The sequence below is a fragment of the Topomyia yanbarensis genome, chromosome 2 (assembly GCF_030247195.1).
Source record: "Topomyia yanbarensis strain Yona2022 chromosome 2, ASM3024719v1, whole genome shotgun sequence".
NCBI classification, from domain to species: domain Eukaryota; kingdom Metazoa; phylum Arthropoda; class Insecta; order Diptera; family Culicidae; genus Topomyia; species Topomyia yanbarensis.
The window spans coordinates 468,447,919-468,467,287 of NC_080671.1; the positions used below are offsets into that span (position 1 = coordinate 468,447,919).

Here is a 19,369-nt window from a genome sequence, read left to right on the forward strand (position 1 = left end):
CTCGGAGCTGGTTGAGCCGATTTTCACAAACTTAGTCTCAAGTCAACGGTATAATGCCTCCAGAATCTGCTATTGAATTTTTACTTTTTTACTCCGATTCCGGAGTTACTGATTGAAGAGCACGGGCATACAGAAAATTTCTATATAAACTGGTAACAGTACGGTGTCTGAATGGTGTCATACATCAGGGATGCCACATTGAAATCTGTGTTTCTGCTAAAAACAAATCTTTTTACCATCTGTGATGACTAAAACAGGAAAAAAATCTGTGATAAATTTCCAAAAAATCTTTAAAAAATCGCAATATTTCCAAAAATCTGTGAAAATCTGTGAAATTTTTATCAAAATGCCAACATTCTGTCATCTGTGAAAACGAATCTGTGATCAAAAATTGTGAAAAAAATCTGCGACATTACAGAAATATCTGTGAATATGGTAACCCTGTCATACATATTTAAATAGGTTCAACATTACTTGGATTTGCGGATCTAGCTCACTAATGTCCAATCAATGTAGGATTGACCACATTGGCCACCAATGACGGTCCTTGATGGCCCTGGGGAACTCTCCAAGTTCCTAAGCTAATGTCATACCTCTTTTCCAGCAAACTCTTAACCGTTTGTTACAAACTTGATTCCAACTGAAAGATATAATATTTCCATTGATTGCTATTGAATTTCATTCAGTACTGATTTTTGGTTCCGGAGTAACAGGTTGGTTATTGTGGTCATAGGAATTTCTCATATAAACCGGTACAATCGTAATACCTCATAGGTTAACAATCTATTGAAATGAACATCAAATTAATTCGATTCGCTGACTTAGATCACTGATGGTGAATTAAAGATTCTTCGAATATATTGTCCACTATCAATAATTCTGGAAGTCCCGGGTAAGAGGCATATTCCAGAATTAAAGCCACTGATGGCTGAACCAATTTTCACTAACTTAGTCTCAAATGGAAGGTTTAATATGAAATTGGGTATTGGAGTTGGGTATGAAGACAATATCGAACTCAGTAAAGCTAATTAATATATTTTTTTTTGTTTCAAGTGTGTCAGCGTCGACATATTGCTCAACATGTTCGTGGCAGTCGTGTTCTTATATATACTTACCAAGTGTAATAAAAATGTAATAAACAATTCCACAATGTTTGAACGAAACCAACTATTAAATTATAACTTTGATAAATGAGAAAAGCTCAACTGCACCACTAAGTGGATTAACACAGGTTTTTTCTTTATAACTTGTCCAAGATTTCTCTAAAGTTCAAAATGTTCCACAAAATTGTAACCGTCTTAATTATCACTTACTCCCAATCAACATGAAACATATATGTTCAGATTTTGTCAATCTTCAATACGTAATTGGGCTGACAAAATCGGTCATTATATTCATTCTAAAAATTACAGAAAAAATCACAGATTTCAAAATTTTGTTCTTCTTGTAATTATAGCTGGTATCTACAGGAAATTATAGTTTGTAGCCAATCTATTAGGTGCGTAAAATTTTATAGGACACTGCACTTAATTGAAAGATTTATTGATTATATGAAATTTCTTTATTTTCCCAAATTGTTGTAATTTTTATGAGAGTTTAAAATTTTGTGCTTCAAGGAATTGTCGATGATATCCTTTTCTATCGATTTTTGTATTTATATATTGGGATAAAAAAAGTTTTTTTTTGTGAAAAATGCGATATTTCTGTATTACTACGTATTTTTGTGAATATGATTTGAGAATATAAAATTCTGGTCTTCCAGAAACTGTAGCTAGTATCAATTGTAATTGATTGGTGTACGAAAATATGTAAGTCATCGCATCGAATTCAAAATTATATGTTAAATAATAAAAATTTCTGTATTTCTACGAAGTTTTCATTATTTTTTAGAAAATACTTATTCTTTCAGAAACCGTAGTTGGTAGCAAATAATAAATTATAAATGTGTAATGTAGCTTGTGAAAAAATAATGTGCCGATAATCGAAACAATTTGTTCGGATTGTCGTACTACGGATAATCGAATCATTTTCTACGGATAATCGAGTTACGGATAATCGAGTCTACGGATAATCGAGACTACGGATAATCGAATATGGCCTGTAGTTCATTGACCCATGCTGCCTAGAAAAATAAGATCGTTACATGTGCTACTTTTGAATTCACGATTATTTTAGTAATTCGGATAGCTAACCCCGGGGGTACCTAGCGTCCAAAAGGGGCTAACCCACAATTCACATGTGATTTCCTTATCTTTCGTTTTAAAGTTATGGTGTTTTGGCAAAGTTGTTGTGTGACATCTAGCGCATTATTTGATCATTTCATATTAGTTCCTAATTCAGTCGCTAGGGCGGCGCTGTTATCAACTTTTTAATGGCACGAGATAGAAAGATGGTGTCTACGGCAAAGTTGTATGTCAGGTAATTATAAATATATCTTCTGAAGACACCAACTTTGTAGATGCTACAGGTTTTGAAATATCGCGCATTTTTGTAAACATAATCTTTAAGTAAATGTCTTAACTAAAACCTTCTCTATCTCGCAACATATAGAACCTACAAAGTTTGAATCTTCAGAAGATATGTTTAAAATGATAGAATGACCACATTTCACATTCAACAGCGCCGCCCTAGCGACTGAATTCCGAACTAGTGCGATTCAACCAAATAAAGCGCTAAGTGTCATACAGCAACTCTTCCGAAGACACCATAACTCTATAACGAAAGATAATAATTGACTCCACGTTTTTTTTACTTTCCGACCACAATGTACCGCTTTTCCCTTAATCCCTTATTGCTCAGTGAACTTTCAATGTAAAGACATGACACCTTCACTGGAGTTTTCAAAAAGATATGCACAATAATATGTGCATATCTTTTTGCACAACATTTGTGCAAAAAATTTATACTAGATAGAAAATAGCCAAACATAGCAAGTGTATGAGTGGCTCTTACCTTCAGAAACGATTGTTTGGGCCGAAACGTCAACGTACAATGCAATCCAACTAAAACAGTATAATATCGAGTTCGCCGATATGTAAGCTATAACACAAAATTTACTGATTGCGAATCAATTGACAACTTTTTCTTAAAACCTCGGAAAACGAACGAGAAAACTTGAATTTCCATCAGACTCAATGTGGGGTTAACCCCTTTTGGATGGATAATTTGTTTCAAGTATTGTTAGAAGAAAATTTTCGTTTTCACACACTCTGATAGTCGCCTTAAGAATACAGTAGTACAATATAGAAACTTCAAAAGTTATGCTAAAAATTGGGTTTTCCATAAATTACCCCTTAATGTTTAAATTACTTTTCGATTGACAATAAAGGTATACTTTCGTTCTCATACCAATTTTTTGCACTGGAAAAGACTTCAATTTTACTAAAATTTAGAAATCTACTCAAGACAGTTTCGCAGAAAATTGGAGAAAATCATGTTTGAAAAATTTTGTCGAATACTTTTGTAGTTATCTTTTTACAAGAAATTGACTAAAAAATTAAAAAATTTCTTAAGGGGGAGTCTGGTGTAGTGGGTAAAACATATTTTTTCATTTGCTTGTTAGTATTAAAACTCTATAATAGTCTCACGTAATCAGTCTGCAGTTTTATTGCGAAGCTCTCTGTGGCGATGCATGGCGCTATTTGTTGTTTGCAAATTGATTGTTTTATTCTATCTGTCAACAGTGCGAACAAAAGTCGTCGGGACATGAATATGAATAAAAAAACTTGATACTCCCAGTTGATGTTTGGTCACAGTTTTAAAGATTTTTTTGATAACTTCACGTTCCCAGTATGACTATTTCGTTTTCTTGTCTTTAGATCTTTAATCTCCATAGAACTTGAGTTTGTGTTTGTGCGACAAGTGTTGGTTGCAACTCCGTTATTAATTGGTTATAACTGAAATTGCACAGAGAATCCGTAGATGATAATATCTAGGAGTACAAATCAGCCTTCAATGTTTATTGATCAATACCACAGGAAAGGGATAGAATGTTAGTCCGACACTTATTTTTGCTACAAGTTGTACATACCGCGCACCACACAAGTTCCACGGGAGACGAGGGATTATTATTGGATTCCAAAATTGTGCGTGCGGAAGTTCGCGCCTGATTCAAGATTTTAGGAGTCTCTGGGTGGCGCCCGACCACCAGAAGACCTATTACTTTCCTAAAAAATATGATTTGATAATATCGGAATGACGAATACCGAGAAACTGTCTAAACTCTACAAAGATACATAATTTGAATATTATTTTTACAGAAGACATCCTAGCAAAAGGGAAATCAGCATAAAATGTCGAGAATTTAAATAGTAAATAAGACTAGAAAATAAACTGAGGCAACTACTAAATAACTATCCATTGTATTAGACGAAATTATGAAATAATTTTGAGCGGTCAAATATAAGGATTAACTGTACTGAAAACCTTGCCTTGTTTAACTTGAAATTTCACGCTTGCTAAATTATTATGTAACTATTAGAAAAAGAAGCTTTATTAAAAAGAGATAAAAAGCAAGATAGAAATTTATTTACTAATTTTGTACAAAAAAAATGGATAGTCGAAAACACGCAAAAAATGAACAAGAGTTTGACGTTTTTTGCCTTTCTCATATAAAGAAAGGCTACGCAATCACTCCAAAAATCGATTTTTTAACCGAGGCCCGGAGGGCCGAGCGTCATATACCATTCGATTCAGTTCGTCGAGATCGCAAAATGTCTGTGTGTATGTATGTGTGTATGTATGTGTGTGTCAAATAATGTCACTCAATTTTCTCAGAGATGGCTGAACCGATTTGCACAAACTCAAATGAACGGAATAACGCTCCCATAAGACGCTATTGAATTTTTAGTTGATCGGACTTTCGGTTCCGGAGTTACGGGCTGAAGAGTGTGGTCACACAGCAAATTCCCATATAAACTGGTAACCCTATGATGTCCGAATGATGTAATACATATTCAAATACGTTCAACATTACTTAGATTTGCGGGTCTAGATCACTGATGGCCAATCAAAGTAGTTTTGACCACATTGGTCACCTATGACGGATCTTGATGCCCCCTGGGAACTCACCAAGTTCTCGAGTTAATGTCACAGCTATAATACTCCTAATGACTGCTATTGAATTTCATTCAGTTCTGACTTTTGGCTCCGGAGTTGGTTATTGCGGTCACATAGTAATTTCTTAGTAATTTAAATATGAACCGGTACAATTGTAATACCTCATAGGTTTAAAATCTATTGAAATGTACATTAAATTACTTCGATTCGCAGGCCTAGATCGCCGATGGCGAAACAAAGATTATTGGAATATATTGTCCACTATCGATAATTCGGGTTCCGGGCATATTTCAGATTGAAAGCCACTTCAGTGATGACTAAACCAATTTTCACTAACTTAGTCCCAAATGGATGGTATAATCTGAAGTTCGCTTTTGAACCATCTACTCCTCCACCTACTACCTCTCAACCACCCTTCCCCTTGTCTCACCACCCCCCTCAGACCAACCTCCCACCTGTATTCTCTTCATCCACCCATACACTAAAATAAGTTAGATGATTCCAGATGCATCCTCCCCCTCCCACTAATTATATCCCTTCCCTTCTCCACCAGGAAGTTAACATGAAGACAAAATTGAACTCATGCTGATTAAGCTATATAAATATTATATTTTTGTTAGTTTCAAGTATGTCAGTCGATGCTCCCACAAGTAACGATTTCATAGATTCGCCTTTGACTATGATGGAATTTTCAATTGCACTCCTCTCATGCAACAATAATGCTCCGGGACTAGACAGAATTAAATTCAACTTGGTGAAGAATCTGCCTGACCTAGCAAAAAGACGCTTGTTGAATTTATTCAACAAGTTTCTTGAGCAGAATATTGTCCCGCGTGACTGGAGACAAGTGAGAGTTATCGCCATTCCAAAACCGGGAAAACCAGCCTCCGATCATAACTCGTATCGACCGATTGCAATGCTATCCTGCATCTGGAAATTGTTGGAAAAAATTATCCTACGACGTCTCGACAATTGGGTTGAGGCGAACGGTTTGCTCTCAGATACCCAGTTTGGTTTTCGAAGAGGAAAGGGAACGAATGATTGCCTGGCGCTACTTTCGTCAGAAATCCAACTCGCTTACGCAAAAAAAGAACAAATGGCGTCTGTGTTCTTAGACATAAAAGGAGCATTCGACTCAGTCTCCATTGATGTTCTCTCGGAGAAGCTACATCAATGTGGTCTTTCACCGATATTAAATAATTATTTATACAATCTATTGTCAGAAAAGCACATGCATTTTTCATATGGCGATTTGGCGACACTCAGAATAAGTTACATGGGCCTCCCACAAGGCTCCTGTCTAAGCCCCCTTCTCTATAATTTTTACGTGAATGATATTGATAATTGTATTGTCAGCCCATGCACTCTAAGACAACTTGCAGATGATGGGGTGGTTTCTGCCACAGGACCAAAAGCTATAAATTTACAACAACCATTGCAAGATAGCTTGGATAATTTATCAATTTGGGCTTTAAAACTGGGCATCGATTTCTCTACGGAGAAAACAGAGTTGGTCGTTTTCTCAAGGAAGCGTGATCCGGCTCAGCTTCAGCTTCAGTTGGTTGGTAGAACGATAGCCCAAGTCCTGACTTTTAAATACCTTGGAATTTGGTTCGATTCTAAAGGCACATGGGGAGGCCACATTAGGTATCTAATAACGAAATGCCAACAAAGGATAAATTTTCTGCGAACAATAACTGGATCATGGTGGGGTTCTCATCCAAGTGACATGATAAGATTGTATCAAACAACAATACTTTCAGTAATGGAATATGGGTGCATCTGTTTCCGTTCAGCTGCGAACACTCACATTATTAAACTGGAACGGATACAGTATCGTTGTTTACGAATTGCCCTAGGTTGCATGCAGTCGACCCATACGATGAGTCTTGAAGTACTAGCGGGAGTTCTTCCTTTAAAAGACCGATTCTGGGATCTCTCCTCTCGTTTACTTATTCGATGTGAGGTTATGAACCCACTGGTAATTGAAAATTTTGAAAGACTTGTTGAGCTTCAACCCCAAACCAGATTCATGACAGTGTATTTCAATCACATGTCACAAAAAATAACGCCTGCTAGGTCTGTTCCCACATACGTCAATATACTAGATACTCCTGAATCCACTTTATTCTTCGACACGTCCATGCAAGCAGAGATTCGTGGAATTCCGGATCATCTACGCTCGCGAGAGATCCCTAAAATATTCACAAGTAAATATCAACACATAGACTGCCTTAAAATGTTTTACACTGATGGGTCACGAATCAGTGAGGCCACTGGTTTCGGTATTTTCAACAATAATTTTTCAATTTCTCTCAAACTTGCAGAACCCGCCTCTGTTTATATAGCGGAACTAGCAGCAGTTCACTATAGTTTGCAAATAATTAATACTTTACCCTCGAACCATTACTTTATCCTCACTGATAGTCTCAGCACAATTGCAGCTCTACGCTCAAAGAGGATTGATAATCAAGATCCATTATTTTTGGGGAAGATACGAGAATCTCTGAGTAACCTAACAAGAAAATGTTATAAATTTACCCTAGTGTGGCTCCCCGCCCATTGCTCTATTGCGGGAAATGAGAAAGCTGATAATTTAGCCAAGATTGGTGCACTAGATGGTGAAATATATGAAAGACCCATCGCTTACAATGAATTTTATAGCGCTTCTCGACAGAGGACACTTGCTAGTTGGCAAACATCTTGGGACAATGGAGATATGGGACGATGGCTACACTCAATTATCCCTAAAGTATCAACGAAGGCATGGTTCAAAGGATTGGATGTAAGTCGGGACTTCATCCGTGTGATGTCTAGGCTCATGTCCAATCATTATACTTTAGATGCGCATCTCCGTCGTATTGGGCTCGCTGAGGGTAATCATTGTGCTTGTGGAGAGGGTTACCATGACATTGAGCATGTTGTTTGGTCCTGCACTGAATATCGTGAAGCCAGATCACAATTAGTAGATTCTTTACAAGTCCGAGGAAGACCAATCCATGTTCCTGTTAGAGACATCCTGGCGTATCGCGATCCTCTATACATGGAACTTATCTATCATTTTCTAAAAACAGCGTCTATCAAAATTTAATTAAATTCATCTCCTCATACTCTCATCCAAGGCTAATCATTCACCAATTAAAGTGTCCTAGAATATTCAGTTTTTAAATTCAGACAATAACAGAAAAAAAATAAATAAATACTCCCGAAAATACTAGATCATTATGAAATATAACAATGTAAGGAAAAAAGCAAACAATAAAGTGATTTCAGTGTTAGTTTTAGACAAATTACTAGTATAGTTAAAATTAGTCTTAAGGATTTTTGTAACGTGCTATGTAAAAAAAGAAACTGGCGTAAAAAGCTTTTGCAAATGCCGTGTCAAATAAACGTATGAAAAAAAAGTATGTCAGTGTCGACATGTTGTTTATCAGGTTCATGACAGTCGTGCACTTATATATGCTTATCAAGAGTGATAAGAATGTAATAGACAATTCCATATTGTTATATTGAATGTATCCAGGCATTAATTCATAGTTTAGATAAATGAGAAAGGCATAGTTACACCACTAGGTGGATTAAAACAGGTTTTATGTTATGGGAGCAGAAATCCAGCGGATCAATTATTGGCTTTTGCCGCTGGATGCCACAGGTCTCTAATCTGTGTTTGTCCGGAACAAGATAGTAATGATATCAACTTCATAGTGGACAATAGCTTCATCTCCAGCTAATTGAATCACTATAGATTTGCAAAAGTTGTGAATAACTTCAACTTGTCATAGTTTCATTTTCAACATTACATCAATTGGAGGCTTTTATTAGAATCAATGGCTCGGATTTTCCAATTGTAGCGATACTTTTTGTCACACTGAAGTTTCCGATAATAAATTCGCTAGAATTATTCAGCCAGTTATGACAATGGCACGAATTATAACTATACTCAACTTCAATTTACCGATTTTTTATGGATTTTTATAGATGATAGGTTGTTGAAATAATGGATTGCAGACGAGCATGGTACCATACTAGCATCAAATATTTTAATTAGTTATGCAATTTTCGTTTCGACATAATCTCATCAGAATCAGATACTAACTTGGTGACAGCACTAAGCTAGTGCCGGATTGACGCTAGCTCCAAAAATGAAAACACTATTTGTGTTTTTCAGCAAACCCCTAGTCCGACGTGAAGTCCTACAAGAAAAGGAGTTCTGCTTAAACTGATGAGAGTTAACTTGGTTTGATTTAGCAAGCCAATGCAATTTGCTATATTTATCCAAGGTGGAGAAAAAATTGTTAGGTTTTCTTCACTAGGAGAAAATTGTTTAAAACCACATTTGCGAGTTAAGGGGTTACTTACCTTTTTCTGAGAAGAATGTCAAGAAAATTTGAGCTTACGTAAAGGTATAAAGCAATGATTTCATTAAATCAAACTTATAATATTTTGGTAGCAATTTTTTCAGTAAATAAATGATCATAAGTTTATAAAAATGTATTAATAATTGGTGGAGTTATGGCTTTTTCCCCGAAACCTTTTTTCATTTAAGAGGTTTGTGGTGATCACGATAGAAGACCAATAGATCAACTAAAATCCTAAAACTCAAAAAATTCCGTTAGTGTATGAGTATTCCTTGTACCTTAACGATTAGTTGAATTAGTAATAATTCGGGAACGTTTTTCCCAAAAAAATAGCAGTTTTAATCTCTAAAAATTGTATTAAAAATCCTTATCAACAAAACAAAAATTTATGCATAAAAAAGAATCGCTATGGTACGAGAAAAATACAATCAATTGAAAAAAATTGAAGAAATTGGTTGAGTGGTTTTTCGGCAATCGTGATCACGGAAAAACCATTTTGGGAAAAACGACATTTCGAGATATTCGAGTTTAAAATTTCAAGTTATCACTGCTCTTGGTAGACGAAGTGTGCTTGGAAGCGGTGTAACTTTCGATCCATTTCTCGGATCTCTATAAAAATTTAGGAAAGTATTTTTAAGGAGTTGTATAATGTAAAAATAAAAATGTATGTAACCCTTAAAGGGTATAGAACCTATACGACTAAATTACGTATGGAATTTGCGTTTCGATTTCGTCTCATCGGAATCCGATACCAACCTAGTTTTAGCTTCCACCTGACAAATTTATCATAACTAATGAGAAATACAGCATAGCGGATCAAATATCTTTCAATAATTCATACTGGACTTCCAATTTCATAAATCATTCGAGAGTTACTTGAAAAAAACTTGTCCAGTCGTCGAGGCTTAACTGTATCGGTGTCGCAGATTCTACCCGAATCTGAATAGGTTTGATAACATCACTTTATCATCTTACAACGATGCAACGAACAAAATTGTACCCGAATCTAACGTACCACTAGAACCTCTGACGTCATTCATCTAATACATCTACGAATCGGGTTTTAGTTTAACCTATGCCAACCATTCGATCGCTATTTTTCTCGGAATGCCTGTATGTACGTGCTCGTGATCACCCTCTTGTAGCCCTTCAGTAATGGCATACATAAACCCTTACCTGGCGGTGGGATATGTGTTTGTGTGTAAACATGAGCACAAACGATCCCAGATAGGATTTTCCTGCACCAACACCAGCGACACGGTGGGAGTCGTAGCGCAGATGCCAATCGATTAGGCGCATGTTGCCGTTGCCGCCGCAGTCCGAGTTGCTCTGTGTTGGGGTGTAGTGAGAAAGCAAACAGAAGCGAGAAAACCAGCGCTGCACTTCTCACCGAGACGAGCATAATTTTAGTCTTAGTCGAAAATAGACGTAGTAAGGAAAAAGTTATTAATAAAACCGATTTTCTTCGGTCAGTTTTGTTATCCCCATTTACAGGGATAAATCGAAATCTAATTTAAGGTTCTAGTGACGGCTGGCTGCTGCTTTCGGGTGGTGATTTGTGTCGGAAAAGTGACTCCAAACCGAGTGCGAGGAAAAAAGTGATCAATTCCGGGATAATTCGCCGTTGAACGGTTGAAATTCGCGCCTTCGAAGTTACGAAAAAAATCGGTGTGAGAAGTGTGGGTTGTGCGAAGGAATAACTAACCTGGAAGCTGCTACCGCGATTTGCTTTCAACGAAACACTGAAGGACAAATCGTCTCGCCAAAATGGTGTCCCTAGAAGATCTGAAGCTGCTACGAGAGATCGAGTTCAATAAGGAAGGAAGTAAGTGCTTACAACCAGCTAACGATCCGGATTGGGTTTGTAATGCGATATAGTATGCGATGTGTGATCGATCTTTGCCTTAAATTACGTCGTTTCTTTCGCTATCCAGTTGAGATGTGTAGACGAAGTAGGCTGTGAAACAGTTGTAATATGTATACCCTGTGAGAAATAAAGGGTAATGTGCTATGCATACGAAAGATGATGGTACCTGGCGGCAGTAGTAGATAATATAGATATAGATATACTCTCATTTTCACATACATTCTGTCATTTCGGTTACGTAAAAAAGTCATCCGCTTGAAGTGTGACAAAAGAGCATGAAGCGGTGGCCGGTAGTGCGGCCAGGCGTAGAATCAATCGGATTTTGTTGCTACTGGCTGTTTGCTGGTAGGTCGGCCAACCAGTCGCCAGCCAGTCAGCCAGTGGTGGAATTATAAAAATACACATTTCGCATCTTTATACACTGCTGGTCAATAAAATAGGTGTGAGATAAAAATACATGAAATTTTGAGTTTTCTCTAAAAATATTTTTATATTCAAATATTTTATAGTTAGGCACAGTCATGATAATGAAAAAGAACACTTTTATTTGTAAATTAAATGTTATGCTTTATCGTAACTCTTTCTTTTCCATGAAATCCAAAAAAGTACCTGGTCAATGAAATAGGTGTATTGTAATCCATTGCAATAAAAATTTTCAAATCCAATGATTTTTAGGCTTCAACATTTTTAACAACTAGTAACCTGTGTAAACTCCCTTATTCAACCAAATTTTATCCATTTGTCTTGGCATTGAGTCATTCAAACGCTGATAAGTTTCCGTTGATATAGGGTAGCATTCCTTTTAAGCTACTTCCTACAAACGATCCCTATTTGTGAAATTTCGATCGAATAACTTCTTTTTAAGTACATTCCGTAAATTTTCTACGGGATTGATGACAGGAGATTGGCATGGTCCGAAATTATAGTCACTTTACTATCCCGAAATCATTCCTTTACATACTTCGATGTGTGTTTTTGGTCAATATCTTGCTGAAACTGTCATGTAAAGGCACGTTATCTTTGGTATAGGACTGCATGACATCCTTCAGGATGTCCATCCTTTAGCCTTGCATTCGAATCTTGCCATTATAGTGGCGTTGCGAAGAATAGGACCTGCGCAATTCCACGAGAAGCAAGCTCCAAACCTCATTGTTCTCGCCTCCGTGCTTTACCATATTTTGCGTGTGTCGCAGATCAAACTGTTTGCACTTTGGACGTTTAACGTTTCGTTGTGCATCGGAGGAAAACAGGTTTACCTTTGATTCGTCCCTCCGAAGGATATGTCGCCATTTTATGATTCCTTCTGAACCAGGCCCATTAACGCTGTTGAAAAGCAAATTGCATTTTTCTTCAAAGGCTTTGGCTTCGAAATAGTGGAACCTTCCTAGTAATTCTTTCTGGAAGATTGAAATTTTACGGCCTACAGCGAACTGTTCTCGGACCTGCCACTTTTCCAATTTGTGCTGAATTGGTTTTGGATGACGCGAATGGGTCAGATTTCGCTAAAATTGCAATACGATGGTCAGCTGCTGTAGATGTTTTCTTGGGTTTTTTGCGTGTTTCCTTTTTTCGAAGGTTTTAAGGCCTTTGTAACGAAGTTTTCGGAACGCCGCAGTGTATTCGCGATTTATTTATACGTCTTATCTTCTTGAACAAAATTTCTTAGCAAAACTCGTTCCACTTGAGTACAGTGAGATGCTCGACCCATTCTATAACAAATCTTTGACTTATTCAACATTTGAATACATTTATTAACACGCAGAATTCAAACTTCACCAAATAAAACGTATAATGGAATTATGCAAAGTAATAACACGTTAATATATTTTACACACCTATTATATTGACCACACGAAAAAGCCTGCGGTAGTCTTGTTTTGCATCTTGACAAAGATTGCAAATATAATCTGTGCCAACAACCCACTAGTAACTTGACAGATCCCAAGGCTTCTGTGTGCGGTAGGTGTGATTGAGACTGATGCAACTTGGTATGCGTAATTGAGAGAAAAACAAAATAATCTACCACACACCTATTTTATTGGCCAGCAGTGTAGGTGTACGATTGGGAGCTATTGCCAAGCTGTTGTTGTCGCTGATGGTCATCTTGGGAGCATCTCAGTGGAACAGAATATAATATCTATCTGATCTGGTGAAAAATATATTTTCACGCTTCCACCGTTTGCAGTTGGGAGAAGTGAAATAGCAAGGTGCATTCGTACTGGCACCAATTAGTCTTGCTGCATCGTGAAAGTATGCACAACAAGGGAACTTGACAAAACATTTGTTATTGTGGTGTCGTTTTTTTGCTGCACCATGTTCGGCTGACCTTTGACCTATAAAGGATGTGTGACATTGCTAATCAGACCTACTTAACGATAACACCAAAAACATGCATAATGCACTCATTTATTGCATTATATTAGTTATGATTTAGTGCTGGACTCTGCAGTATTATCTCATTCGATGAAAATTTTAGTGGTTATTAAATGAATGATCATAATTTTAAAATACTTTCCTGAGAAAAAAACAAACTTCCCTTTCCCAAACCAAGAGAAAACGAAAGGGTTGTTCCGCATTGGCGCATATGAATTTAAAAATTAGCCAGTTTACATTTCGGAAACAGCCGATTATACAATTTCCACAATTCATATCGTAAACAGTGTATCTAACTCAATCTAACCAGGATCGTTCAATATTGTCAAACTCAATTTAACACCGATTAAAAAGTATAGGCAATTTGCTATGAGCTCTAGATCAATCACGTTTTCGTGTTACGAAAACAGGACTACGAACATAAATCATGTGTTTGATAAACTTACTGTTTTCATTTTTTACAGGAAACATGAAGACACTTCTGTTTTTTCTAGTTCCCTAAATTTTTATTGCAAAAAAGATGGGTGGGTAATATATGGGACATAAACTATGTGTCGTGACTATACTTTGGACTGGCAAATCTAATAGCGACACTTACATTAAAATACTACTGTCAGTACTTGAGTTTATAAATAGTGTACTGCAAAAAAAATGCGACTTATAAAATATCCGACCAAGTCTAAATTAAGTGCGGAACTATATATGGGTAACGAAAATCCAGATTGCGATCTTCTTACTGCACCGTCTGAACAAGTATCCACATGCTTCTCGTTCGACTAGCGAGCTACGAATGAGGCACAAAAATACACGCAAGAGTTAAATAACTTTCCAATATTTGATAAGATCTCTTAGAAGCTCCATATTGAAGGCTCTGTTTGAAATAGAATGAAAAATTTCGGTTTTTCCATGCCGTTTCCGAAACATTTTCTGAAAATCGGTTTATGCGTTGTTACAAACTTCGAAATTTTTAAACTGATTTGTGTAATTCATTTCAATGAAAATGACTAACGTTTAAAACCACACACTCCTGTTTTATCCGATATTTTGGAAAGGGGTAGTCGTAGTCAAGACATACAATACACCTACTTGGAGTAAAACCAGCAAAAAGGACCATACTTTCAACTAAATTATAGCTTTCTCCTGAATTCGGGAAATAAAACAAGAATGATTCAAAATTTATAGTGAAATGCATAAGAAATAATATGCGTGTTTTTCAAATCTGATGGATTTATTTTTTTGTGAATAAAACGAATCTCACCCAACTATCAGCAAATGTCTATTTGGTACACTGCAAATAAGAATGCGGCGCGCTAATAACTTGTCACTCAGTTCTTACAGTGACATCTTCTTTTAAACTATTTTACTTGGTTCTATTACCAAAATTCAGCTGTACCAGGGTGTTTGTTTGCATACAATATTAGATAAATTAGATTAGTGCGAAGCTATTGGAAATATCTCAGATAAAAATAATTTTTGTGATTTAAAACACACGACTACTATGTTCAATTTTTGAAATTCACTGCAATAGTGAAAGTATTGAGATCAAGCTTCCATTTTTGAACATTCTAACGCAAAGATTACAATTTCACAACAGTTTATACATGTATTAAAGTAGTTCAAAGCATTTACTAATTCGACGTGCATTCTACTTCATCATGGCTGGGCTGGCGGTAGAATGAGTTGTACGGTTTATATTTATAGGTACGAGTAATTGTGATGTTTCTAATATTACTGATACCTGCCTATCTGTCTGAAGCTTGAAGGCATCACTGACATAGAATAGCTTTGTTGTTGGGGACTCCGTTCTAACGTATGAAAACCGCACAACTTGAAGTATTCACGACCTATCAAACTGGCTTTTTATTGACTCACGTAAATGTGCACAAAGAGCAAAGTATGCCGGTGTGAAGTGCGAAACAAATACTACTATGTGCAAATGAATGCATAAAGAGAAACTTGAAACCAATAAATTGTAAGAGATGCACCATTCCGCAGAAGGGTTCACTTTGAAGAGCCACTTTTTGTGCTACACCTCATTGACAAACAGAATGAAAGGCGAAGCAAACTACAATTCAGATTAGGTTAACTCGGAAGAACCGTTTTGACAACTTTTTTAATTACTTCCACTGCTTCGCTACGAGCAGGGCCATGATGCACAAAAAAGAGCCTCACTCTTTCCGTGAGATGCAATGAAATTGTTCATTAAACCAAAGGTAGAATCGTGATTTTATTTATAGCTTTTGGAAAACATGTTTATGCGTGAACTATTTCACGAAACCCGGAATATGATTCATGAATCCTTTCAATCATCGTGAACTAGTTCATGATTCCAAATCTAACAGTCACGACTCAATATTCGTGCTCGTGAAATAAGTCACAAAATCACACATTGTTATTTATGTATACGAGAACTGATTCCTGATTTCTAGTGAATTAGTCACAACTCACCAATCATGACCATGAATTCGTTCGCAAAAACTCGAAATAATTTTTATATATTCGTGAACTAGTTCATGACTCAGTATGATAGTCACGACATGTTCGTGATGTAGTTCACAAAATAAAATACTGCGAACCATTTACGGTATGAACCAAATCATATTGTCATGTTACTCCGAGTAAAAATCTGACAGTGATTAAACATGAACAGTAGTCAAATTACTTCACGTGTCAAATTCGAACGTGAGCTCAACAATAAAATATCATATAAATTACGAAAAATTAAGATCATGAAATTATGAACATAAATTACACTACTCGTGATTAGAATATCAAAAATCGTGACTACGATCCTGTAATCATGAGCACAAATCACTGTGTGACTACGTGTGACTAAAATAAAATAACGTGAATAGAAGTTACGTAAATCGTGACTGAGGTCCCAAAAACATAAACATAAGTCACACCACTGTCATAAAAATTCAATACGAAACTCGTGAATAACATATCACAGTAACGTGATGAGAAATTACTAAAATCACGACTAAGCTTTTGAAATCATGACCGGGTTTTTTAGTTGATACCAGTGTATCCCAAAGTGTGAACAGGAATCATAACAAAAACTAAACATGTCCAGGAAACAACCACAGTAACACATAGTCTCATCAATACGAGGATTATTATCCATAATTTCAGGAACTTAGTCACGATTTTCGTAAATCGCTCAGTTCACGAAATCGTGATTTTTTGTTCATGAATTTATGAACGGATTTTTTTGCGTGTAAATTTAGTTTTATCTTGATTTTCAATCATGAATTGGGCGCTTCTTCTCGTCGTCACCAAGCTTACGAAGAGGTATTCCGAGAGCTGCTTCAGATGAAGTTACTATTGGGTGATCGTATTCGCCCAGGTCACTGTCAGAATAACAATTTTTACAATAGTTGAACAAAACTTAGTGCAGTTAAACAGAAGACATTTGTTTTAAGAAAGTTAATTACAAGTTTTCTGTCGCCTCACTGAAAGTGGTAAGCGGCTGCTAACAGCATGTGTCACTCATTCGAATATTGCTAAAGTGCATGGTGTTGTATATACCTAGTACAAAGTAATAAATTCTTGATTAAAGTGATTTTGTAATCCAAGTCGGCGGTTCCCGGTTACCATGAAACCTACAAAATTACTATCCATCTGGGTGTTGAGTGGAGTACCTACATAACGGAAATTGATGTTTGACGTCATTTTAAAAATACAAAATGACGATGTTTGGTTACCACAAAATCCTAAAGTTTACCATCAATACTGTTGTCAAATGAAAGGGGGCAGCAAATTCTCATGGGTTCAAACACTATACAACTTCATAAAGATACCATGAATATACAGACGAACCCCGACTCAGTGACATTTCCATAAGTACCACGGATTGGGTAGGTATTTAGTCAGGATTTACTTGAAGCGAGCGGTGCGGCTGAGAATATAATTTTCTGTTGTAGAAGTTTTATATTTAATTTTATGTGAATAGTTTACTGATTGATTAAAATAAATATAAACAGTTCAGTGTAAAATATTTAGGCTCTGGATAACCGATTATCGTGAGTAAGAATCAACTTGGGCAGTCGGCCATCGGGAGTGTTGCTACCGATATAAATTTTATTGATTTAAGAATGCGTATATTTGTTAGGACACTAGATTTGAATTTTTCATTACTTATGATGATAAAACGTAATAGTGATCAATAGTTATAAAAGCGTAATGTATTGTAGGAAACTATTCCTTTTTTCTCATATAGGATCGTTTGTAGAATACGCGAATACGAGCGATAAAATTGACAATTGAGGGAAAATACAAGAAATTGATAACCTGATTCACGGGCTTGTTAGCAATAACTAAAGTCAGATTTAAGTCTGATGATCTTCGATAAAAATTTTATTTTCGTGGTAGTGTTTTCACGCACCCTCTCATATTGCTGCTATCGGCAAAAGTCTGATAGCACCCAGTCGTCGCCGGTCTAAAGGCTAAATGTCTTCAATAGACTTAGACTCGCGTGGAGCCATGAGATAGGAGACTTGTGGGTTGTATATCTCACGAACTCTATCGTTCAAGAAGTGATGTAACGAGTGCCCAGTATTTCTCAATTGGTCGCAATTCCGGTGCGTTCGGTGAATTAAGATACTTTGACATTAAATTGCCTTTTACCACTCCAGAACATCTTTCGAGTAATGGCACAAGGCTAAAGCAAAGGCCAGAGAAGCGAAGGGCCATTGTGAGACCTCATAAGTGGAAGCAGACGCCATTGGAGGCATTCTTTCATGTACACCTACCCATTGACCGTTCCGGTTGCGACGAACAGGATGCGTTGCTTTCCACACGAGCAAATTGCTTGCCAAATCATGTATTTTTGGCAAAACTTGATCATCTTCTGGTTTCCAACTTCCTCAGGGACGTCGAATTTGTCATGAGCCGTGTAGAAACGGAGTTCAGAAAGCTGAATAAATAAAGAACGGTTAGTTTGCTAGCTGCAGCGACGGATCATTGGAATTACCGTATCTGCTTGTTGAAGATAATGAAAAAGTTCTTCAACTGTCAATGCATACGCGCCAACGAACTGATGATATGAAACGGAATTCAACAAATGCGTAGACATCCCAGCAAACAATTATGCTGGATAATGGCTTGTCCAGTTCTTATTCAGCTTATTTAGCTCCTAATAAAGTCTTGTTCAGCTTTTGTTGTTTGTTGGGATGACACACGAAAAGTGCATAAATATGGTGTGAAACTGATCAGCGGTGAGGTAAATGCAAAAGTCGGCAAGAAAATTTTTTTTGCTCCAAGTTATTAGAGAGGAGAGTCACCACTGAAGCACAAACGACTACGCCCGAGATATGGCTATATGTAAAACCTACTTAGTACAACAACATATTCGGAAACACACGTGGAGACATCCGAATAGTGAAACGTGTTTTCCAAACAACTAGGTTTTGACAAATGGTTATTTCTTTGATGTCATTGATGTTAGTATCTTCGAAAACCGTCGACAGTGACTGTTGAATCAGGATGCTGCTAAAGAATATGCTCAACGAACGGATAGATGAGCGACTAAACAGAGACAAACTAAATACAAGCAAGGTATCAGGTTTACAGGCGGTCAATACTACAGTCACAAAGTATTAGTATTTCGACAACATCTTGAGTTCTTTTTGATTCGACAGTACGAACCCTTAACATTTCTGCCAGCGTTAAAATGTGCAAGCGTTTAGATGCTTTCTATAATGTAGTTATG

General features: G+C 36.6%; 1 protein-coding gene across 4 annotated transcripts in view; it reads left to right on the forward strand.

Moving 5' to 3' along the window:
* The window catches only part of LOC131686174 (reticulon-1-A-like), a 69,512-nt gene that overhangs the window by 19,375 nt on the left and 30,768 nt on the right, over positions 1–19,369 (forward strand). Inside the window, exon 1 of one of the 4 annotated variants that reach the window (XM_058970391.1) lies at positions 10,728–11,241. The exons of the other annotated variants lie outside the window; for them this stretch is intronic. Coding sequence (XP_058826374.1) covers positions 11,184–11,241 — 58 coding nt within the window. The 5' untranslated portion in view covers positions 10,728–11,183. Of the gene's footprint in view, positions 1–10,727; positions 11,242–19,369 lie in introns of those variants that run through there. 4 annotated transcript variants of the gene reach the window in all.